General features: G+C 35.0%; 1 protein-coding gene across 1 annotated transcript in view; it reads left to right on the top strand.

The window, feature by feature from the left end:
* The window catches only part of MTF2 (metal response element binding transcription factor 2), a 60926-nt gene extending 36012 nt beyond the window's left edge, over positions 1 to 24914 (top strand). Inside the window, exons 7-15 of the mRNA XM_036766995.1 lie at positions 3572 to 3667; positions 4351 to 4419; positions 6807 to 6930; positions 16060 to 16127; positions 16517 to 16687; positions 20878 to 20986; positions 21124 to 21176; positions 21295 to 21399; positions 22410 to 24914. Of these exons, the coding sequence (XP_036622890.1) occupies positions 3572 to 3667; positions 4351 to 4419; positions 6807 to 6930; positions 16060 to 16127; positions 16517 to 16687; positions 20878 to 20986; positions 21124 to 21176; positions 21295 to 21399; positions 22410 to 22767 (1153 nt within the window). The 3' untranslated portion in view covers positions 22768 to 24914. The remainder of the gene's footprint in view (positions 1 to 3571; positions 3668 to 4350; positions 4420 to 6806; positions 6931 to 16059; positions 16128 to 16516; positions 16688 to 20877; positions 20987 to 21123; positions 21177 to 21294; positions 21400 to 22409) is intronic.
* The last annotated feature ends 573 nt before the right edge of the window (positions 24915 to 25487 follow it).

Raw genomic sequence — 25487 nt, 5'->3', positions numbered from 1 at the left:
GCTCATCTGTAAAATGATCTAGAGAAGGAAATTGCAAAATCACTCCATCATCTTTGCCAAGAAAACCCCAAATGGAGTCACGAAAAGTCGGACATGACTGAAAAATGACTTGTAATTGAATGGTTGGTTGTTTGTTTTTTATTAAGATTCAGGAGTTAGGTTTATTCATTATTTGATTTATCTCAGCATTCTCATTTTGTATTATTTGCTGATTTTAATGCCCTCTTTGACTTTGTCAAATTATTAGTAAAATTTTGGACAAGATAAGGGCAAGTATTGAGCAAACTGATACTATCACTTTGCTAACCTACTACTCATCTTGGTTTAAAACTGCCAGTAAGAGAATAAAAAGGACAAAAATTCATAAATCTGTTTAGAATAGTTATAAATACAAACTTCTAAAGCAAAAGCTCATAAGTCAGCTAATTTGATTAACAATTACCTTGAACTTAAATGCAAGTGAACAGTACCCAAATCTTCAGATGGATTGCTGATCTCATTAGTTTGGATATTTCTGCCAACAATGAAAATTGAAATCCATCTATGCTTGCCCATCTGTGTGATTCTTAACAATTTCAACCTATAAATTACCAACATGTTGGAGGCTCTCTTCACTTTTCTTCCTTTATCACAAGGATACCAGTGGAACACTTAGGCTGTTTACTTGTCGTACTTTGCCCTTCCACGATACCAGCCTATCTTCTTTTCCTATTGTACATTTCCCTGATGACATATATTATACCTCTTCTTTAAAGTTACTTGTTTTGCTGTATTATAGCTTGGTTCTCCTTCACCAAGTATCTCCCCATTACCCTGTATATGATACACATTTGCGATTATTTGGTGTTCCACATCTCGCAGCCATACAATAACATTGGTGGAATTTTGCCATTAACCTTTCCCAGCGTTCTAAACTCTCAGGCCACAGCCCTTAGAAGTTTTTCTGATTGTCTTCATTTTAAATCTTTCAAGGTAACAGAATCTACACAGACATTTTACATTTTACAAAGACAGGAAGAGACAAAATGAAAAGACAAATACAAACAAGGCACACAGTTACTGAGGTGTGCTGTTACATAATGCAGTTGTACAGAGGCACACAGAGAAGCTATTTAACAGAGGTGTGCAGTTAAGAAAGAACATCCTTACCAGAGTGATCTGAAATGAACTGAGTCACCAGAGGGCCCTGGAGTTTTCCTCGAAAAGAATGGCAAGCTTGACCAAAGTGGGAGCTTGGAGGATTGGATCTGGGACAAGGACAGAGGACTCATCAGACGAAGGGAGATTGGACTCCAGAGAAATAAATCTCCAGTGGCACCTAGTCTGCTCCCACTGTTACCAGAGAGTCCAATGGCCTGGTTCCGTGTCCTGGTTTCACTTTTGACAACAACGTCAACGATACTGGAACTGGCCTCTAATCTGTGGGTGGCCAGAGCTGAACAAAGATGGCTAGAGAAAGGAGAGTCAGGGATCAACAGAAGCTTAATTTCAAAGTGAAGGAAACAGTTTGCAAAGCAAGGACACATGTTTTGAAACCCCACCCCTAGTGGGGGTCCCACTTCAGTATGGGGAGATCTCAATACTTATACCTATGGTTATGCAGTGAGCATAACCATACCAACCAGTGTTGACAATGAGGGGTAACAGCAACAATAAGTGTAATTCATAGCAGAGCTTCATAGCCAGAAAAAATTCTGAGATTTTGTGGCTGAGATCATCCAGAGGGTGAGCGCAAAGGATTGTTGTTATGCCAAGCTCAGGGCACATATTGCTTGCTGGATCTTAGCTCTGGAAGACAGGGTGTCTCCTAATATTGTGACAGGGAGTACAGTTAGTCCCCAACTTACAAACTAGTAGTGTTCTTAAAGTTTATTTGGAAGATACTTGCTTGGAACTCTGAGAATATGTTCCCAGAGAAACAGGGTTATACCACTATGTCCTGATTGGTGCATATATTCAAGTTCATGAATATTTTACAGTATAATAAAATACAGTAATTGGTTCTAGCCCAATGGAAATATATAGTGCAAATTTGAGTAATGAAACCATTTCAGAGGATTCTTTAGTTGCTCTAATCAGAATCTAGATGTAAATGGTGATTTGGTTTCCAGACTAGCCTGTGCAAGTGTTTTGAACTCTCTAAACCCACACTATAACAGAGATATAGTACTAGTTTAAGGTTTGGCTCAGCCAAAGGACTTAGGAACAAAAGTGGTGTGCAGGAAAGAAGAGAAGACAGATTACTCAGGTACAAAATCTAGTCTAGGCAAACAAAGTAGATATTTTTGGGGGGGACCTTATTTCCATTTTTGTGTTCTTTTCATACCTCCTAGTGCCCCACTCCCTCAGGAACCAAGTTTATTTGTTCTACCCTAACTCCCAAAGTGTTTCATATTTCAGAATTACATATTTCCATTTTACCTAGATGAAATTCTTAGTTGTTTTAGTATATAGCTTGATATTCGGGGCGGGGGGATGAAACTAATGCTAATTAGTAAATGATCAGACACCCCCACCCCCACCCAACATTCAAGGGACAACTTATATTTTAAAAATAGGATTCTTCCAAATGGTATAGATAGTATGTAAGGTGGGTACATTTGAGAGGGTAGTAAAAATACCCCTGTTATAGATCAACTCTTTCTGGGAACCTACATCAAAGATAATTAGACTTTATAAGATTGCCCTATTTATTTATTTTTAGCTTCTTCCCTTTCTTTACATCTAAACTGGTATCTAATTGTTTACAATTGTTCCATGACTGTCAAGGCTCAATTACACTGCTTGGGCAGTGGCTAAAGTTTGTATGCATTATTGTTAGATATATTCTAAGTTGGAGATTGCTGATAGTCATATAGTAAGGAGAACCCTTATGTTACTAGGAGGAGAGGGGGGAAAGGTTCTTTTCTCAGTGTTAAGTATTACGAGTCCACTATATTCTTTTTTTGTAGTATTTTATTTTTCCAATTACATGCAACAGTAGTTTTCAGCATTCATTTTTTATAAGATTTTGAGTTTCAAATGTTTCTCTCCATCCCTCTTAATCCCTGCCCCAAGAGGGCAGGCAATCTGATATAGGTTACAAATGTGCAGTCAAGGAAACATATTTTCACATTAGTCATGTTGTGGAAGAAGAAACAATGAAAGGGGAAAGCCACAAAAAAAAGTGAAAGCCATATACTTGAGTCAGCATTCAGACTCCATAGTTCTTTCTCTGGATGTTTTCCATTATGAGTCTTTTGGAATTATCTTGGATCATTGTATTGTTGAGAAGAGCTAAGCCAAACATAGTTGGTCATTGCACAGTGTTGCTGTTACTGAAATCCACTACATTCTTGGGAAAACTGTAAATTCCTTCAACAAAAGTTCATTGAGAGTCTTTTGTATGGCAAGTACTAAGTCACATATAGAGATAAAAAAGAAATACACCTCATCTTCATTAATCAAAAAAAGCCCATGGAATTTTTATAAAAATTGATAACCCTTTTTTTTTCTAACATATGAAGAAAATTGCTTTTCTTAAAAGATTCTGATAGAAAAGTAATAATTTTCGCATCTTTTTCTTTTGAAGCTGGTATTTAAAAATGTTGCAGTGCTGCAAATGTAAGCAGTGGTTTCACGAGGCTTGTGTGCAATGCCTTCAAAAGCCAATGTTATTTGGTGACAGGTAATAAGCATTCAAACTTTGCTACTTTTCCTTTTTTTTTAATATGCTTAATATTTGTGCTGTTTCAGATTCCTACAATTAACTCCTGACATTGATTTTTAAGAGTTGGAATTTGGCCACTCCAAAGGGGGAAAAATCCATGCTGTGCTCCAAAATTTGAAACAAATTTTCCATCAATAGATATCAGTGTAGAAAGTTTAAGAGTAGAATTGAAATAGATTTGGTTCATCACACTTGCTAACTTTATATATAATGTTGAGCAAAAACTCATGCACACATGAATTACAGGATCTTAGACTCTAAAGAACCAGAAGGAACATGACTGATCATTTAGGCAAACCCCTCATTTTATATATAGTCAAAGTGAGGTCTGTGGATGTGAAATAAGTTGCCCAAGGTCACAGTGGCAGATGGAAAGCTAAATCTGGGGTCTCCTGATTCCAAGATTAGGAGACTTTTTACTCCATGCTGTTGTATGCTTCTCTCCTTCTACCTCCTCCTCCTGGGGTGTGAACAGTTCAATTTTCCAGATCAATTATATACATTCCTTTAATCAGAGGCATGTTTTCACGTTGGGAGTCTTCTTGACTATACTGAAGTTTAGCCTGATGAATGTTACCTAGAATGTTATATGTGTGCCTTTGGTTATTCGGTATGTATTTGATTTTCTTTTTTTTCCTTAGATTTTATACATTCATTTGCTCTGTCTGTAGTTCTGGACCAGAATACCTCAAACGTCTGCCCTTACAATGGTAAGCACAGGCATTTAAAAAACAAATAATTTTTCTGTGTAATTACACTTCCTAGGGTGAAATATTTAATATATTGAAATAAAAATTAGTCCCTCTAGAAATCTGCCCTTCTCTGTCCCTTTTTCTTTCTTTTCTTGAGCCTATAGATAGTTTTCATCAGGTTAATTTTCTTTTTGCTAGCAAAATCACCATGATTATATAGCTGCTTTCTACTACATGCTCTATTTTCCAAAAGTTTTCATATTTGAATTATCTTTTTGGGGGGCCTTAGGCATAATACATGGTACAATATAGACAGTTCTTATATTTAAAACATACTCTTGTAAATTTTATGTAGCATCTACTCTCTACTGTAATTCCTGGGGAATGGCAAGAAAGAAAAATTTCGGAAACCATCACTATTTATAGACTAGGTTACTAATTGTTTAGTCAGTCTGCTTTTATTAAGTGCCTCCCATGTACAAGGCCCAGCTAGGCTTTGGGGATATTGAAAGGAACAAACAGTCCTGCTATTGAGGAGGTAAAAATGTAATAGGGAAAACAAAAAGCTAACAACTGCGTACAAACAAGTTACACAATAGAACAAGTAGGATATAATTTATAGAGGGAAGGCATTAAAATTACAGAGGGGTCAAGAAAAGTTCCCTGCATAAAATGGGATTTTAATTGGGACTTGAAAGCCAAGAGGTGGAGATGAAGAGAATGAGCATTCTAGGCATGGGAAACAGAGAAAAATGACCTCAGCTGAAGGTGGAGAGTTCTTGTTCACAGAACAGCAAAAGTGCCCTTCTCAAAGAATACCTGTCTGGGTATAAAGTGTACAGAGACTGGGAAGGTAGCAAATGGCTTATGAAGGGCTTTGAGCCCCAAATAGAGTATTTTGTATTTGATCCTGGAGCTGATAGGGAGCCATTGAAGTTTATTGATGAGTAAGTGGGTGATGTGGTCCAACCTGAACTTTAGCTAAAATGACTTTGGCAGCTGAATGGAGGATGGATTGGAGTGGGGAGGGATTTGAGGAAAGTATACCCACCAGCAAACTATTACAGTGGTCCAGGCTGGAGGGCTTTCATTGGTGGTGGCAGTGTCAGAGAAGAGAAGGGGGCATATTTGAAAGATGTTGCAAAGGTAAAATCAACAGGTCTTGGCATCCATTGGATATAGGGGTGAGAGATAGTGAAGAGTTAAGGATGACACTTAAGTTATAAGCCAGAGAGACTGGGTGATTGGTGCTGCCCTTGACAGTAATAGGGAAGTTTGGAAGGGCAGAGGGAAGGGAGAAAGATAATGAGTTTGAGTTTTGAACATGTTGAATTTAAGATGTCTACAGGACATCCAATTTGAGATGTCAGAAGAGGAGTTAGAGATACAAGATTGTAGGTCAGCAGAGAGGTCAAAGCTGGATAGGTAGATTTGAGAATCATCAACATGGAGAGATGAAAATTAAATCTTTGGGAGCTGATGAGATCACCAAGTGAAGTAATATAGAGGCAAAAGAGAGGAGGGCCCAGGACAGAGCCCTTTGTGACACCTACAGTTGGTATTACCTGGATGAAGATCCGGGAAAGGAGACTGATAAGGAATAGTTGGGTAAGAGGAGAACCAGGAAAGAGTAGTGTCCTGAAAATATATAGAGAAGAGAGAGTATCAAGGAGAAGAGATTGATCAGCAGTGTCAGAGGCTGCAGAGAGGTCAAGAAGAATGAAGATTGAGAAAAGGAGTTAGAAATTTGATCATTGGTTATTTTAAGAGAGGGAAGTTTTGGTAAAATGATGAAATCAGAAGTTGAATTGTAGAGGGGTTAAGAAGAAAACGAGGAGAGGAGGTGTACCCAGCTTTTTCAGGGAGAAACTACATATATAGCAAATAGATAACATTTAATACCTGAATATATCAAAAACTTTTAGAAAATCGATCTGTTCAGATCACTCTAAGTGATATAAATATTCCAGAATCAGTCTGGTATCTAGTCCCCATTAATTAATGATGTTTTTTTAACTGTTACACTTTTTATACAGGGCAAGTTCTCTTAGACCCTAATTCTTTTTATTGTATAAGAATTCTGTTGTATAGTAAATTGTTTGAAATAAGTTAATTTTCAGCTAGGACTACCCAGTCTTTTTGTTCTGTACTAATTTTTGTGCAACTGGCCTTTGTTTTGAGGAATCACAGAATCTTAGCATTGAAAGGGACCTCAGAGAAAAGGCACCTCCTCTAGCTCATACCTGAAAAAGGATATCCTCTACAATATACCTATCGAATCATGACACTTGACCTGATATTTCATCCTGTGACTTTTAATTATTTGTTTGTGAAAGAAAAATGTGATTTCTTTAGAATATTAAAAATTTTGTTTTCATAAGTTTTGACAATTTTCTGAATTCCAGGGTAGATATAGCACACCTTTGCCTTTACAACCTAAGTGTTATTCACAAGAAGAAGTACTTTGATTCTGAACTTGAACTTATGACTTACATTAATGAAAACTGGGATAGATTGCACCCTGGAGAGGTAGGTGACATTAGCATTTATTAGTTGTCTTCTCTCTTTTTCTCTCTCTTTTTTTTATTAATTAAAGCAACGAAGCCATAACTATAAGTACATAAGCTTGCTTGAGGCCTCTGTGTCTTTAGGATTTGCAAGCCTAAAGTAAAATCTATTTTTGATTCTGAGGAGAAACAACTCGAGTGAGAATATATGGGGCCAGTGGTCCCATCTCTCTGCTATTGCCTATTGATTATAAAAATAGAAATAATGTTCAAAGAGACAGGAACAGTTTAGAAGAAAGAAAGCCTCCCTAGTTCCATTTTATACAGCAAAAGCTGAAAATGGTGGTGGTAAAGGATGGAACTGGGAAAACTTGTAGTTTTGGATATTAAAATAATTTAAATTTATGTGGTGGTTTTAAAGTTTGCAAAACACTTTCCTCACAATAACCCTGTGAGCTAGATGGTGCAATTTTTACTATCCTTACACTATAGATGAGGAAAGAGAGGGGCCCTGACAAGCTGAAGAATAGGGAGTGTCTTGAGACAGGCTTCGAACTTAGATCTCTTGACTTTTGAGTTCAGGAGTTCTCTTTCCTCTATGCCAGGTTGCATCACTAGTATATGCTTTTGGCTTTGCCTCCTTTTTCTTCCAGTATCATAATTTTTCAAACTTAATTTGAGCAAGTAGAACTATGAATGAGATTTAACTTTTTACCTTGACTCCCTTGTAGGTGTGACCAGAATGAAAAGAATGTTATATGCATGTCAGAATGAGACAAGTTAGCTAGTGAAGTTGGCTAAAGTGAGGATTGTCCAGGAATTCACATTTATTTGTCTTTTTCATTTGCGGGGAGCATGATCTTTAAGGAGATCAACTTAATTTTAGCTTTTTTTTTTTTTTTTTTTTTTTTTTAAGATGAAGGAATAAAGTAATCTTTATTGCTAGGTGATTTAGCTTAGTGTAAAATATCTAGAATGTATTTGTTCATTTTGGTCTTGCATCATCCAAAACTTTTAAGATACTAGTTATTGTGTATTAATTTAACAGGAGTGAAAAACATTATCGGTAGCCTGTAGATAATGGGAAATTTTTTAAGGTAAATTCAAACCATACCAGATAAAGAACTTAATGTGCTTAAGAAAAGACCCTTGCAAACATTTGAAAATGGGGTTATTTTCTGCTTATTAGAGATTTCAATTAAAAAGTAGTTTATTTGAAAAAAATGATCTTAAATAACTTGATAGTTAAAAAGAGCCAAGTGTTGACTAAACATCACATCACTTAAATCCCTTAGTTCTCTTCTGATCGTTGTTAATGTGTGTAATGTTTTTATGTAGTTGTAGTTAGTATGTGTTCACTCTTGTGTTCCACTTGACATCTTGTATAAGCTTTTTCATATACATGTTCCACAAATACGTCATTTTTCTTATATTGTATTTCATTCTTTATCATTTGCTTAATCATTTTTCACTTGTTGGGCATTCAGGGGTTATTTTCTATTTTTAACTCTATTAGTCGTATTGATATGGCATAGATTACTTTTATATTTTTAGATTTTTCTTTGGGGTAGAGTTTCAAAATTTTATGTTTGTTATATATTACCAGATTGTTCTCCACAAAGATTAACCTAGTTTACCGTACCACAGTGAAGTGTAAGAAAATGAATTTTTCTATATTCCCACAAACATTAGGTTTATTTCTTAAGGGGGACTATGCAGAGTTGAGAGGCAGTTTCAACAGGTATTGTAAAAATATATCTTCATAGATTCAACCTAGTGCAATCTATATATCACGCCCTCTGCTATAAGATTAGTTTAGGAAGCTTCTCCCCCTCCCACTCCTTCAAATCTCCACTGAGAGATAGCTGGAAATGATAGCCTATTATGTTTCCGAAAATTTCATTTTACATGTTTCTTAAATGTAGTGTATATCCACTTGTTCCAAATCACTGAAAAGGAACAATTATATCAAGTGTTTCCTTTTATAGTTAATCATTTGTGTTTTTCAATAATAAAAATTGTGCCTGCCAAAAAATATATATCTTCAAATTTTTTTAAATTTACATTTTCAGTGGCTAGTGAGGTTATACATTTTTGCGTGAGATAATACACTCTCTGCATTTCCTCAGGTATATTGTCCACTGATACCTTGTTAATCAATTACAATAAGTAACATTAATAGTAAAAAAAAAACAAAATAGGTTACAAGTTACCTTCAGTGCTGCTTCCTTCATTGGCAAAATTTGAGAGAACAACTTAAGAAGTAATTTGTCCATCTCATAATACTTTAAATAATTATTATTAAAATGGAAAATAGGATTAAAATGCTGATGACTATGCTCTCCTTTTTCTTTAGAAGTTTGTATATCTAGAAAACAGTGTAATATGTTCATTTTAAAATACTTTGCTTCTTCTAGGGGCTGGTACTTTCAGCACTACTGCAGATACATCTAGATTTGACCTACATAGGATCTACCTGTTAGTACTTTTATTCTTTAAAGTGATGAAATTCTTCAGTAATTATTTGCTTTATACACTTCAACCTCAGATTTAAGACTGAGTTTTAAGATTAATTTCACTTAATACTCTCGCTGTATTATGTTTTAAATATTATGGCTTAGATTTTGTTTCTATAGGAGAAAAATATAAAATTAATTAAAGTTGAATTAATAGTCTATAGAAAAGAGTTCTTTTTGTGAATTTCTGAAAGTTAATTTTCTACAGCTAAAGACTGTCAAACTGTACTTCGTCTTTGTTTCAGCTCTGGAAAAAGATTTGCTTCACCGGTGGGATGTTCCTTTTTTTTTTCTGTAGTTTGCAGATACTGTCATAAAAATACAAATTTCTGTTTGCTCCATAAGACTGAAAAACAGTGTTAAAAACAGTTTTTTAGAGCAGTGACCAAAGCTCTATTAAGACAGAGGAATGTTTTGTTATCTTAAAGAAATGTTTCATTTAATTGAGCCACCAGATCTCGGGTGTATAATGTTTCAGATCTTTAGCCTAATTAAAGGTTTAGCAAAAAAAAAAAAAAGCCCAACACTTCTTTTTATTTCATCGCTTGATATTGAAGATCTTTCCAAAGTCTGTTAGTACATTGCATTAGCCATTATGAAATATCTTTTAATGGAATCTTGTATGGAATATCTTATAATAATTAAATTACCAAAGATACTGAGCTTCCAATTTTTTCAGCAGTAGGCTACACAAATGTTTTAATCTGTGTTTTAATAGTGAGTAGTGGCCTGTTAACTATAAAAAAGTATTACGCTTTTCTATGATGATTATGGACGTTGAATACAGGTCATGATTCTGAACATTAATTCTTGTTGTTATATAGAATTGTAGATGGTATAGGAGATAGGACTGAATGTATACTTAACCTCAGAACATATCCAGAATTCCCTTTTTAAAACCACCCCAACCCTACCCTCACTCGAATCTCTGATTCAATATAGGGTAAAGTGTAATTTCTCATCCTCCCCTGTCTCTTAAAAAACTCTCAGCAAACAGTCAGATAATTAGTTTAATATAGGACTTTACTCTTTTTGGCTTTAGAATATAGTAAAGACACACGCATGTAAAAATGATCCTTCTTATTCTTGGCCCAAATCCAGGAGTAGCATGATGTAGAGGACATGGGTTCAAATTCTGATTCTTCTACTCAATTCCTGACTCTGCTTACCTTTATGACTTTAGGCAAATCACTTTTACCTTACATCCCAAATACCTAGAACCTGAATATTTACTAAAATTTAATAACTGAGGGACATAGTTTCTCTCATGTTTAAAATTCCTGGTATTAGAGCTATTTAGATGTGTGGGATGATCTTATTTCCAAATATGCCTAACATTCATGGCTGGAAGAGAACTGGAGGTTCAGCTAGTTCAGGTATCTCACTTTACTGATGAGAAAATGTTATCAAAGAGAAGAGATTTGGCTTAGGGCCACCTAGGTAGTAAATAGCAGAGGCAGGATTTAATAAACTTAGGTTCTCTAACTCTAGACTTTGTGTTTTTTCTTCACTATATACCGTGCTGCCTCTCTTGATTGTTTTGCATATAAATGATTTTTTCACTTATAAACAGTTCTCTGTTAAGTAGTTTTAGTTTTGTCACTAAGGAGCAAAATTAAAATTAATGCCTAGTTTATATAGTCGTGCAGCATCTTTAATAGCTGAGGAGAATCTAAAAACTCTGCTATAGAATAATAACCCTTTGTACAAGCAAGCTATATAGCATTTATGTATAAACTAGTTTGCTCTTAGTTTATATTTTTTAAGATTAGTTTTTATTTATAAAGACAAATGTATAATTTTGAAAACTAGTTAAATATATATGAAATGTTTTGAGCTTCTAGACATGTTTTATGGTAAGGATAGTGGCTTCAACATCCTTTACCATCAATAATCTTTAGTATTTTAGCTCATGGCTTGGTGTCAGAATGAGAGACTAATTTTATGACCTTGATGTAGATAAAGACATAATCAAGGGATCTACAGTTGGATGGAACCATGTAGTCCCACCCTTCCTCTGTGTATTCTTTGCTAAAGTAGTTTGCTTTCTCAGATTAGGTTAGTGCTATACAAATTGTAATAAACAAATTATCCAATAAACCAAGGGCATCCAATCAGTAAAACAGTCCAGTCATTAAAAAGTGAACCCTGTTGGCTGGTATGAGGCACCGATTTTTAAAAAATTATTTATTATTTTCCCCCAATTACAGGTAAAATAATTTTTAACATTCATTTCTTAAAACTCTTGAGTTCCAGATTCTCTTTCTTCTTTTCTCCTCCCTTCCTCCCCCCACCCCTTATTGAGAAAGCAAGCAATTTGTCATAGGTTATACTCGAGGCATTGATTTTTGTAAAGCAGTAATACAAAAGCAGTCCCCCAAACAATCTTTTCAGGTTTATTTCTACAAGAGTACATAATGTGGAGAAGTATATTTGGGTTAAGATAATGGGTGAAAGAAACAAGTGATAACTGTTGCAGGAGTATACTACTGAATGGTTAGCTGGCTGGGTGGAAGTTCTTTCTTAACATAGATTAGAAAACTTGCAGGAGAGAAAGCTATAATAACAAGGGACCTCAACTATAATATCAAGTTATATTTGCATAGTATGTGTAAAATGCTTTCATGCATATTATCTCATTTGACCCTCACAACAAAAACATAAGTTAGGTTAAATGGTAGTGTTCCCATTTTATAGATGAACAAATGAAAGGTGTGAATCATTCAGTGTCTTAACCCAAGGTCACAAAGTGATTGGTCTTCAGACTTCTAATCTGACTTTTCCCATGATGCCATGCAACTTTTAATAGAAATGTTTTTCTAAATTCAGAATATTTGGTAAATTCCTGACTTGCCATATTGCCACTTTCATCTCTGAGAATAAACTGCTGTTCTGGATTTAATTCTGACTGACCAGCAAGAAGAAAATGGCTAGCATTGTGGAAATGACAAAAAGCTTGGATGAAAAGGACCATGATTTCTGATTTTATATTGGCAAACAGGAATAATGTGCATAGTTGATTAGTTTGCCTTAGACTTTAGGAAATCACATTTCAGGTTCAGAGAAGAAAATAAATATGATCTCATTAATTATATAACTAGAAATATGTAAAAAGGGAATGTTGATAGCAAAGTCTAAAACTAAAAACAAAATTATAAACAAGCCATTGAGAGGAGGGGAGAGATGAGATTATCTAAAGAAATTATTGTTGCTGCATTGGGAGATACTTTGAATACAAATTTTTCCAAGACATATAGAAAGCAGGAGAATGAGCAAATAACCACAAGGATGTGTAAAAAAGAGTAAATACCAATTTAGTAAAAGAATATCAGGAAGTTAAAGGTCAAGGATAAGCTGAGACTAAAGAAATTCTAAAGACCATCAGAAAAGCATTTAAAGCCATTTTTGGATCAAGAAAATAGGAAGGAAATAGACCAATTACTTTATTATGTAAGTAAATAGCAGAAGGCAAAACAATTCTGTTATTTTTACTTGTTTTTTCCAGCAAGAATAGTCTTCAGATTGGAAAGTAAACAATAATTTTGCAATTTAGTCTTAGAAAATAGATAGAATATTGTGAGGCTTATTAGTCCTTGATATTTCGGGCCTATTTCTTCACCCATCACTTCTTCTATGTGACTTTAACTTTTACCCTTATAGAGAAGGGGATTATTATCCCAGAATATGTGAAGTCATAATGTGAATAAAGGAGCATTTAGTAATTTTAGATCCAGGCCCAAACAAATAATTTTCTTATTGTGATGAGAAAACTTATAGTTATAATTTTAGAGCTAATGTTCATCTTTGAGAAATCTTAGGAAATAGGAGTGGTATTAGAAGACTAGAAACAAGTAAATGCATGATTTTCAAAAGGATTAGAGGAATATTTTGAGAACAATAGACTGATATGTTTGATATTGATCCTCCAGCAGCTTTTTGGCACAGATTTTCAAACATTATTTGTGAATATTGAGAATGGATATAGTAAGAGTCAACATGATTTTAGTAAGAACGAGCCATGGCAAATTAACCTTACTCCTTTTTTTTTTGTTAGAGTTACCAGTTATATCAAGAAAATCCTGTAAACAAAGCATACCTTGATTTCAGCTACCATCTATCAGTATTTCCCTTGAAAGTTTTGTGGATAGTGGAAGGTAGGCTGATGGAATGTAGATGTTAGGAGAAATGATAGCTTAGCAAATTCACCAAGATTAATGACCGGGTGTTCACTTATAGGGAGGTTGCTAAGTCATTAACTGCAGGACTGTAGCCTCTCACTTGGATTGTTCAGTGTTCTTATCAATACTTGAGTGAAGAAAATGCAAAGCATGTTTATCAAACTTATTTTTTAAAAAAAAACAGGAAGGGTTAGTTGATGAGAGAGATGACAGGATCACAATTTTAAATGCTACCTGTAAGCTGGAATACTAAGCTGAAAACAAAATGAAGACATTTAACAAGAATAAATAGAAAATTCTGCACTTAATTTTGATTTCAGTTCTGCCAGTATGATATAAGGGAAATATACCTTGGCAGATTCATGTGAAATATCTGTTGGCTTTAGTTAGCCACAAGTTTAATATGAAAGTGTTGATGCAGCTGCTAAAATATCCTAAGGTAAACTTAGAATTAGATATGTTAGTTTTCAGATATCTGGATCAGAGGTGGGGAACCTGTGGACTTCTAGGTCCTCAAGTGCAGCCCTTTGACTGAATCCAAACTTCACAGAACAAATCCCCTTAATAAAAAGATCTGGTCTGTAAAACTCGGACTCAGTCAAAAGGCTGCACCCAAGGACCTACAAGGCCACATGTTCCCCACCCCTGATCCATATATTGAAAGGGCTATCATGTTAAAAAAGGAATAAGGTTATATTGCGTTGCTTCAGAAGATAGTCTAAGAACCAATACATATAAATTCCAAGAAGGCAGATTTTGATTAAACATTAAAAAAATAAAAACCCTAATCATCCGTAACACATAGGAAAAGTAGTTGCTTGATAAAAAAAAATTTATTAAATTCATTGAATTTGTTGAGTAGTAGAATCAGCTTGATAATCAGTATTCCTAAAGTACAAATGTGACCACACTGTTCCCTACTCAAGAAACTTATCATCACCCAAGTATAAAACCCAAATTCATATTTGGTCTAGCTCCAACCTGTATTTCCGTAATGATTTCATATTACTCCACCTCATGCACACTCTACACTCGAGCCAAACTGTACTACTTTATATTTCCTATACATGATATTCCATCTTCCATTTGTGTACTTTTGAAAAAACTGCCCCTTATGAATGGAGTACTTTCTTATCTTCTCTGCCTTTTGGAAATGCCTAACTTCTTCACAGATTAACCTCTCTGGTGCTTCCAACAGTTATTTCTCTCCCACCCCAAAATTATTTTGTATTTTTTTTTTGCATACATTGGTATACATTTTGCTTAAACATTCTCCACTCCCCCCAGTAAAAAGTAAAAGCCCCATGCAGGAGGAACTGTTTTGTTTTTTGTCTTTTTATTCGCTACTACTGAACACAGTGTCTTGTAGGCCTTTAATACATGTTTGAATTGAATTATGATCCTAATAGATCATCTGCCAAAAATTTATACTGAACACAGTGTCTTGTAGGCCTTTAATACATGTTTGAATTGAATTATGATCCTAATAGATCATCTGCCAAAAATTTATCTAGTAATTAGAAGTTGGGCTTGGTGGCCCAATATCACATCCCTTTTGTCTTCCCTCTTAAGGAAGTAACATCTCTCCATTGACCCTTCAGAAATCCATGAGAGATCTTAAAACATTAATTCATGGAGTTGAGCTTACTTAGGTAGGTCTTTCAGTACACTTCATTTCGAACAATTATTGAAAAACTCTTTGGAGTTTCAGCTTACGTCAGAAGAAGCACCTGACAGTTTTGATGTAGACTGAACTACGTAATAGATACATATATAGCAGCTTTACTGAATGCTGATGTCCTTTTCTATGTTATTCAGAATTATACTTCTGTAAGGCTTCATGATTTTAATATGTTACTTTGTTAAATCAATTTGACTCAATCCATTGTCATAGCTAAGAATCCTCTGATGGGCCCCAAGGCTAAAACATTGAGAAAGAGGCAGAAAATTATATTTTGAAAGTCTAAGTTGAGCAATATTGCATCTTTTCCAGAATGAAACATTCAAGTTTTTAAAAAAAGTTTTCAATTTATGATTTTAGGAACTTTTCTTAAGTATTTTGGTAGGAGCCATATCTGGCTGTGGTTTGAAATAGCCTCAAAACTTAAATGCTAGATCTGCTGATATGTTCAAAAATTACAGAGGCTAGTATTTCTTACCACTGTATTCAGAAGATGTTGAATGATGAAATGGTATAAGTATCTACCTACCTTTTCCATTTAAATGCTTTTCTTCTGGTATTTTAAAGGTATTTATATTAAAGCCCATAACTAAAGGCAAGGCAACAAAATATAGTCAGACATTTTCATGATTGGCACTAAAGTAATTTTAATGAATTATTTTCCTCTGACCATAGAACTGTTTTTAAAACCATAGATCTAATTAATATCCAAAGCACCTGTATATTCTTAGTTGCTGAAATTGTAGTATGTTAAATTGTTTCTTGATACTTCACAGCTGGCAGACACACCAAAATCTGAAAGATATGAGCATGTTCTGGAGGCATTAAATGATTACAAGACCATGTAAGTTGATTTATTTTATGTATCCCCATGCGGGAGACACTTAGTAAGTATAAGGATTGAGGGCATTGTTTAAGAGCTGTGGGATTTAGAAGCATTATTTAAAGTAGAGGTGCATTCCGTTTTAAACTTTGTCAGCCCTATTCTTTCCAGGTACCATAAGCCTTAAGGCAAAAATGATGCCCTTTAAAGGCATAAAAGTAGTAGCAATGGATAAAGTTACTTGATATTAACTATTAGGTGGTGATGGATACTATATGTTCTTACAAAAATGTCAAAATTTCATCATTTTCTCAGGATGGTGACATTTCTTGAAAACGATTTTCAAAATATCACTTGAAATGGTTTTTAAACTATATAAAATTTTTCAATCTCCTTTTTAATTAATGTAGGTTTATGTCAGGAAAAGAAATAAAGAAGAAGAAACATTTGTTTGGATTGAGAATTCGTGTTCCTCCTGTGCCACCAAATGTGGCTTTTAAAGCAGAGAAAGAACCTGAAGGAACATCTCATGAATTCAAAATTAAAGGCAGAAAAGCATCTAAACCTATACCTGATCCAAGGTAAAAAAATTTTCTCTGGCTTAAACTTTTTCCTTTACTCATACATAAGCTCATTTCCAGATTTAGTTCGTAAATTAATGATAAGGAATTGACATGTTTTAAACATTAATGATGATATTATCAATATAATATTTTTGGTTTATTGATAACATGATTCAGTCATTTTTCTACTTGTAAGGTCATTTCTAAAGCCTTCGTTTATAAAATGTCTTTTTTCTCCCATTATAGTGTTGGAGCTCTCCTCCCACCACTGAAATTAGAGTTCCCTTTTGGCCCCCTCCCCCCAGTTTTAGTTCCCCCTTTTGGCTTCTCACCCATTCACCTGTAGGTCCTCCTCTTCTCAAAAAGCTACAGGAGTTATTTTCCCTTTTACTGTTGATTTGATGAAGGTATGTCACATATTCCCCTCTATTTTCTTCCTCCCTCTCCCTCTTATGCATCCTCTCATTCTATGAGTTAGTCTCAAAAAACATTAATTCGCCTTTAGGTGGAGTATTAAGAGCTTTAGTCCATGATGTTTTAGTCTCATTTCTCTACCAATACTTCTATGATTTCTGCTTTCACCTTTGTCTCCTTGCATAATGTTAGAATATTTATTTTATTGTTCCTGTTGCAAACCTCATGGATGTCTTTCTCTTTTTAGTTTTTTTTTCCCCTGAAATATTAATTTTGTTGACTTTTCTGGTTACTCTGTTTAACTTTTGCATATTTATGTTTGAGGCGATGGCAAAACAATTTGTTCAGGTCTAGTTTTCTTTGTAGGAATGCTCCAAAACCTTTTTTTATTTTGGATGCCCGTCTTTTTTCATTAATAGTTAGGCTTATGTTTGTAGAGTAGGTCACCTTAGATTGCATCTTGAGCTCCTTTGCTTTTTGGAACACATTATTCCATTCCCTCATTCAGTTTCTGTTGGGTGTTATATACATTCCAGTTATGATTATAATGTTATCTTCTCAAGCATCAGTCTTATACCTTATTTAATTCTCCCTTTGTCCCTAACAGCAGAAACAAAAACACTTTTTTGTTGTTCTTTAGAGATCCTTACTAGCCTCAGGTTATCACGAACTTTATTATTCTTAACATTACTATGCCATGTTTTTGTATTCATTCTCTGTTAATTGCCCTTTCTTCCATCTTCCACATATGTCTTTTTCAAATTAGACTGTTTTTGAGTTCCATGTGCATATGTACCAGTATCTCTAGATCGATGTTCTCTTTCCTCTTCATCAGAATTGTTTCTGTTTGTGTCTTAAGAGTTTAATTCTTCAGAGCTTGCAGTCTTTGCTGGGCTGACCTCCATTCTAGAATTTTAGTTCAAATTAGCCTATATATCCTTCCTCTAGACTCTTTGAAATCTTTTTTTCCCCCAGATCTGTGGTACATATCATACTGATTTTGTCCTCCTCTGTCACAGATTCTTAGAGGGAGAATGGTCTCTTTCTTCCAGGGTTGTCATCATTTCATCAAATTTTTCCTTGTTGGAGTCAATGATCGAGAATGGAATTTTCCCTTCTCTACATTTTGAAGTGTGAAATTATCACTAAAGAAATTCAAGGAATCATTAGGTGCTTTGATTTTGGCAAAGCGAGAGATGGTTTCTGTGCCTGGTTTATAATCTATTGCCTGTCCTTATGTATCAACTGGTCACCAAGCATTCATTTAGTAACTACTACATGTTGGACGTTGGGCTTGATTCTAGGGATACAAAGAAAATAATGAACAGCTTTTACCTTTAAGAAGTGTCTTGCTTGGGGAGAAAAGATTATAAGTAGGTCCAAGATAAATACAGGGTCATTTGGGAGATAAGGCACTAGCATCTGGGAGGACAAGGAAAAAGGCTTACGTGGAATGTCACATTTGCAATTTTCAAGGCAGAGGTGAGGAGAAAGTGAAATCAGGGCATGAGGATATGGCCATTTCAAAGATACAAAGACAGTATCATGTATGAGGGGCTATAACAACAATAAGAAATATTTATTAAGCTATGTGCCAGGCATTGCACTAAGCTCAAAGAATACACATATAAGCAGAAAGCTATTCCATTTCCTCAAAAAGCTTATATTCTAATGGAAGAAGATTACATTTACAAGGAAGTTGAAGGGGGAGAGGGAAAGGGATGAAGGTATGGTAAAGAAAGTACAGAAAATCAGGAGTGTAGCCTGGAGGGAAATGGAACCAGCCAATTAGAGGGAGAAGCCACAGGGATCCCGGCAGATCATTCCAATGTGAGAAGTCCATGGAGTTGAGTGAAATTTTGAGGGTGAAGAAGTTTCTTAGAGCATGTCAGAGAGAGTCAGTAGTGCAGCATGAGGAAGAATGAAGATAAGTGTGCTGAGCTGTAATAAAGGAGTAATATGTAACAAGACTTAAAAGGTAATGCATCTAGGTGATTTGTAAGTTATTCTGATGAAAAATCTTTTCAGTTCTCCCTGTGTTGATCTTCATGCAAACTATTTTCTTCACCCCTGTTCTCTCTTCTGGTTCCTGGATTTACTCAAATATGTTACTCAGTATATTCTTATTTAGATATAAAATAATCTTATTATAATGTGAGAGAATTTAGAGGTATAAGCCATACGTTACTAAGTAGAGTTTACCTTACTCAGGCTAGAGAATCTAGTCTTACCAGTACAGAGGAGGGGGCAACTTAAAGATACAGTGAGTCCCAACCGTAACTCATTCCTTTGTAGTCTGTAGGCCAAATCTGATTGACTTTTCAGGTTACAGTTTTTAATTATCCTACTTTTTCTAATCCTAGGTTTCCTTTAGCCCAGCCCCCAATTTTGTTGCTGGAGGAATTGAGATACTTTTCCTGTTTTTCTTAACTTCCTATATCTGGCCTCTATTACAGGACCCAATTCCCATTCTAGTGTCTTAGATATTTTGTATATATCATAATTTCATGACCATTTTGTAAGGAGAGGATTTTCTGTATCAGCTCATCATATTCCCTCACTGTTCAAGGTAGTCTTTTTGCACTTCCCTAATAAATTCACTGGGGGCAGCTAGGTGGTACAGTGGATGGAGTGCTGGGTCTAGAGTCAGGAAGACTCCTCTTCGTGAGCTCAAATCTGGCCTCTGACATTTATTAGCCGTGTGACCCTCAACACTGTTTGCCTCAGTTTCCTCATATGTAAAATGTGCTAGAGAAAGAAATGGGAAACTACTCCAGCATTTTCTCCAAGAAACCCAAAATGGGGATATGGAGAGTTGGACACAACTCAAAAAGTGACTGGACGATAACGGCAGCAGTCAATTCACTATCCCACTTACTGCAGTGACTCTGCTAACTTCTTTATCACTCCTCAAACCTCCTATGACTCCCACTCTCCCACCCTATCAATTGGGAACCTTGCTTCATATTTCACTGAAAAAATTGAGGCCATACAACAAGAGCTCCCTCTTCGCCCCTCCTCTTCATCTCACAAGTCAGATGCTTTCTACTATGTCTTCTAGCACTTTCCGATAGTAAGAGGTGGCCTTTTTCTTTGCCAAGACAAAGCCCTCTACATGCACAAGTGACCCTATTCCAGCCCATCTCCTCTGGCAGATTGCCCCCTCTCATCCTGATTCTCACTAATCTTCAATCTCTCCCTCTCTACTGGGGGCTTCTCTGTTACCTATAAAAATGAACACCTCCTACCTCAAAAAACTCTCTTTTGATCTCCAGCTCACCTTATCATCTTGTATCTCTCCTACCTTGCATGGCCAGACCTCTTAAAAAGATTAACTGTAGATGTCTGCTCTCTGTAGCCTGGGTTTTGACCTCACTGTTTAGCTGAAACTGTTCTCTAATGTAATGCCTTTTCTCAGTTCTCATCCTGCTTGACAGTTTTGCTGCTTTTGACACTGTTATCATGCCATTCTCCTTGATAGTTTCTTTTCTCTAGGTTTTCCCAAAACCATTCTCTCCTGGTTTTCTTCCTACCCACCTGACTGTTCCTTCTCAGTCTCCTTTGCCGGATCTTCATCTAGATCATGCCCACTAACTGGGAGTGTCTCCCCTAAGCCCTCATCTCTCTATATACTATTTCTTTAGGTGATTTCAACACCCCATAGTTTCAGTCTTCATCTCTGTGCAGATTATACTTCTGTTTATCCAGCTATACTCACGCAAGAATTAAGTAAAAGATCACCTCACTTAATATAATTTCATTTGATAATGTATGCTATATCTTTTTCTTTGCAGGGATATAAGTAATGGTATAGAAAAGAAAGGAAAGAAAAAATCTGTAGGGCGTCCACCTGGCCCATATACAAGAAAGATGATTCAAAAGACTTCTGAACCATCTTCTTTGGTAAGTGTATGGGTCCTTGTATCTTCTCAGAGTGATGTTAGGCAGGGAAAAAGCAGGGAAGGATTACATTCCTAATTGGTAAGGTTTCTAAAACTTGTTATAGAGTTCATGCTTCAATAATTTTCTTGTATTTGAAGGAAAAGGAATCAGTTCCAGAGAATCCTACCTTGGATTTACCTTCCTCTATAGGGTAAATAGAACATTGTGTCTCCTGTCTGCGCCCCCCACCCCGAAATTTATTTTTGAATGTTTAGCTTAATTTTTATGTTAAGTATTTATTATAAATATCCTTCTCATTTATTTTTTAGGAAACCTGATGGAACTGCACATTCATCCAATACCTCAGATGTGGACTTCACGGGTGCTGCCAGTACAAAAGAAACTACCTCATCTACTATTTCCAGGCATTATGGGTAACAAATAGCTTTGATTTATTCTTTTGTTTGAAGCATTCATTTTCTGTACTGATTTTTTTCTGGGCTTTCTTTTATTTTTTTATTTTGTTTTTTTTTTTTTATTTTGTTTTTTATTTTTTTGGACTTTCTTTTTAAAGATGATAGCGGAACATTTCAGAAGTTTATGAAGCGGCACAATGTGTCCTTGCTGAGAAATTTGCCATGTTTAGTGTTAAACTATCAAGTGATTTCTACTTTTCAAAACATATTTGTAGTATATATAAATTAAATATATTCGCTTCTTCAGGGTGTGTTTTCCTTTTATAGGTTTTTCATTACTCTTGATGTGAAATTTAGATGTAGTTTGCTTTAAGAAAATCCTATTACACAAAAATAAACGAAATATTTATTAAGTACCTACTGTTTTCCAACCACTGTGTTTGGTACTTGGAGAGAGAAAATGTTTAGATAAGACATGGCCCTCTGCTTATAGAAGCTTATAGATTCTTATAAAATATCCAATCTGAAGTAAATAAATTAGGCAGACAAATTACTTTTTGTTTTGCATAAGAATTCAATTGGGGACAATAGTTTTCAGCCATTTATTGTTAACCCCCAGTTACTGCTTTGATGTGGAGTTTTAAAGACGAAAAAGTTGATGAGGATGAACCTCTAGATGGGCAAGAAACCCTAAAATAACTGCACTGATAGCTTAATAACAATAGGCTAGAAAGTGGAAGCCTAGAAGAGGTCACCTCTCAGTAGAAAGTGATAGAATAAGAACCCTTTGAGCAGAGAATTCTCAGTCGAGTACAAGTTGGATTAGCTGATGGTTAATATTCATTTTAACTCTTAAGACATTATGTTTAATGGGCCTTTTAATAATTATTTTGTTCATTGAATTATTCATGTTTTGTGATAGTCTTGTAGCACTTAGATTTGAGAGACACCTTAGAAAGCTCTACTGTATGAGCAGAGAGTCTTACATTCTTGACCTTACAGTCATGTCACTGTCTTATATCCTCTAGGTTATCTGACTCCAGAAAGAGAACTCGAACAGGAAGATCGTGGCCTGCTGCAATACCACACCTGCGGAGGAGAAGGGGGCGCCTTCCTCGGAAAGCACTCCAGACGCAGAATTCTGAAATTGTGAAAGATGATGAAGGCAAAGAAGATTATCAGTTTGATGAACTTAACACAGAGATTCTTAATAATTTAGCAGATCAGGAATTACAGCTTAATCATCTAAAGAACTCTATTACCAGTTATTTTGGTGCTGCAGGTAGAATAGCATGTGGTGAAAAATATAGAGTATTGGCTCGCCGGGTGACACTTGATGGAAAGGTGCAGTATTTGGTGGAGTGGGAAGGAGCAACTGCATCCTGACTGTAGGACTGACTGAACATTATGTTCACTGCACTCGCATCTTCTGTAGGTACAGTTCAGAGCCCTGAAGGAGCTGGCTTTTACTCTCTTTCTGAAAACACGCATATACATACACAACCATACAACTACACACATATACAACCATACAACTACACACACACACACACCAAACATCACAAGGAAATATTAGCCTTAACATGTACCTGTTAAGAAAATGGATATTGTCATAAAAAACTATCTTTTAAAATCAGAACAGAGACTTAATTTTTTAATCTTAAGATTTGTAGATTGTTTCTAGAATAGGATATTAAAATGATTCAAATTCATGCATGGTGTTAGATAATTTTTCTAGGTATTCCATTGAGTCAGTTGTTGTGATTAGTGGGTTTCAGCGCAAACAGATCATGTAGATAGCACAAGTCTTTGGAGAAACGTCTGTTTTGTTACCACAATGTTTGCAGAAATGAATTTCTATTTCAATACCTTTTAGATTTCGTAAAGTGCAGTGTATATAATGCCTACTGAAAGACTGTAAAATATTGAAATTTTTCTTTCAAGCAAAGTGTAAAAAATATATTGAGCCTGTAAATTGCTCCATGACTAGACTTCATTGTCGTCTTAATATATTCTTTGCATGTGCATATATATATATATATATACACATAATTATATGTATATATATGTGTGTGATTATGTGACCTATGCAATACAAATTATGGGAATGGGCAGCTTTGGAGTATATATATATACACATATATATATATATATATCCCATAATTCTTTTTTCAGGAATAGTTGCAGTATTTACACAGCAGCATTTCTTCTCAGGCTTTATCAGGTGCTGTTGCTTGCTATGTATGAAGAGAAATATGTCAAACCAGTACGGTGTGTTCTGATGGAAGGGTGTGAACAACAGTGTTCATGGGCTTCATGTAATGCTTTTCAGTTCTGGTCCTTGTAACTCAGCTGTTCAGAACCTAAAACAAAAGTCAGATATGAACATTATCTCCTACTAGAAGTAACATATTCAAGTTTTTGTGGCACATTATGATTGTAAATGTCTCCCAGTTTTAAGGAATCTGTAGGGATCCCACAAAAGATTCCTACAGTGTCTGTAGTAACATTAGTCATGTTTGATAAATGTAGTATGAACAAAGTATTTTATTGCACAGGGTTCACAAACAGTATGTGGCCTGTTCAGGCTACCACTGTTTTTATTACAACATTACCTCTTGTTTTTATAAAATGTACCAAGTTTTAAATTGATAACTTTATTTTACATGTAAAAAGACAATTTTTTATCACCAGTGTTAGATGTATTTTCTTTGTCTTTTTCCTTTATTTTTGTTTTATTTTTGGGGTTTTTTAGCCAAAGAGTAAACAGAAGAGTATTGATATTTTGGTGGCTATTCATTTTACTCTTAAAAATGACTGGTGGTGTTTAGCTTAAAAATTGGGAATTTGCCACCAAAATGAAAAAATATGTAAGATGTCATAGAAGATTGGTTAAAAATGTGGGTTAGTCTTTATTTATTCCAGTAATTGATTATTTGACTGTTTATAAAGAAAGTTGCTTTATTTACTTAAACATCTTCAAAAGATGACTTCTTCCTGTCACATTGTAGCCAAAAGAAGCAGAGAATGTGGTTGTCCTTGCACTTGGTTCTTGGTCAGCCAGATATAAAGGAGCTTTACTAAAGTGCAAACTAAAAACTCACTTCTGTTTGCCTCTGCCAGAACCTGATTTTCCCCCTAGTTATTCATTTAAAGTTGCCTTTCCTGCAGCTGCAATATTTTGATAACACAGAGTTTGTGTTGATTTTTGAATGTTTGTTTAAATCTAGGGGTAATGGAAAAGTGTAAATCCCGTGTAACATGACTCACTCCACTTGTATTCACATTATTTCATTCTCCCAGAGTCCTTTAATTCTAACTGAACACCAGCAGTATTTGTAGTAAAGTTTTCTATAACATGCTTGGAAGACAATTTATCCAACTAAACTGTCTTTAGATTTAATTATTGTGAATGTCTGTTTGATTTTATCTTGGTGGTTCACATGGCTCTGATGTTCAGTTTGTATTTTTGGAATTGCTTTACTTAGAATTAAAACAGACCAACATTAAATTGTGTGTATTTTTAAAAGAGATAATGAGTTTTGCTTTTGTATTTGTTTGAAAATACACACTGGTGCAGTAATTGACTGCTCTTAGCCATGGAGGTAAGGATTTTCCAACTCCACTGCTAATACATCTAGTTCTAATTAATGGTGGAAAACTTGTACTGCCCTCATTCTCCCCCTTGCCCTCCAAAGTAAATAAGTAATTATTTCAAGTCCATCTTAAATTACCTACTTAATAAGTAATAAACTTAACATTTAGCCATTCTACCTATTAGATATTTGAAAGATAGGTATTTCTTCTCTCAAAAGAAAAGTAACCCTATTAAATTTTCAGCCTATTTTTCAACTTTTACTTGTGTTGAGGCATCTACAACCCAGGAGGAATCAGGGTCTATATGTTAGGGTGCTCCAGAGTTAGATTTTAAAATGTGCTACATACTGAAAAGGAAGATATAATACTAATTTTTAAAATTCATTTTGTCCAAAGTTAAATTTTAATGGGAAGTTTGTTTTTAACCATGGTTTTCTTTACTCTGCTACTGAGAAATTACTATTCTTTAGAATCTCAGATAAATGTGACCAGAATGCAAATATCAAAAC

Source organism: Trichosurus vulpecula, chromosome 7 (genome assembly GCF_011100635.1).
Source record: "Trichosurus vulpecula isolate mTriVul1 chromosome 7, mTriVul1.pri, whole genome shotgun sequence".
In the NCBI taxonomy this organism is placed as follows: Eukaryota; Metazoa; Chordata; class Mammalia; order Diprotodontia; family Phalangeridae; genus Trichosurus; species Trichosurus vulpecula.
Note: the sequence above shows the minus strand (reverse complement) of the source record. Positions and strands in the feature narration are given on the sequence as shown.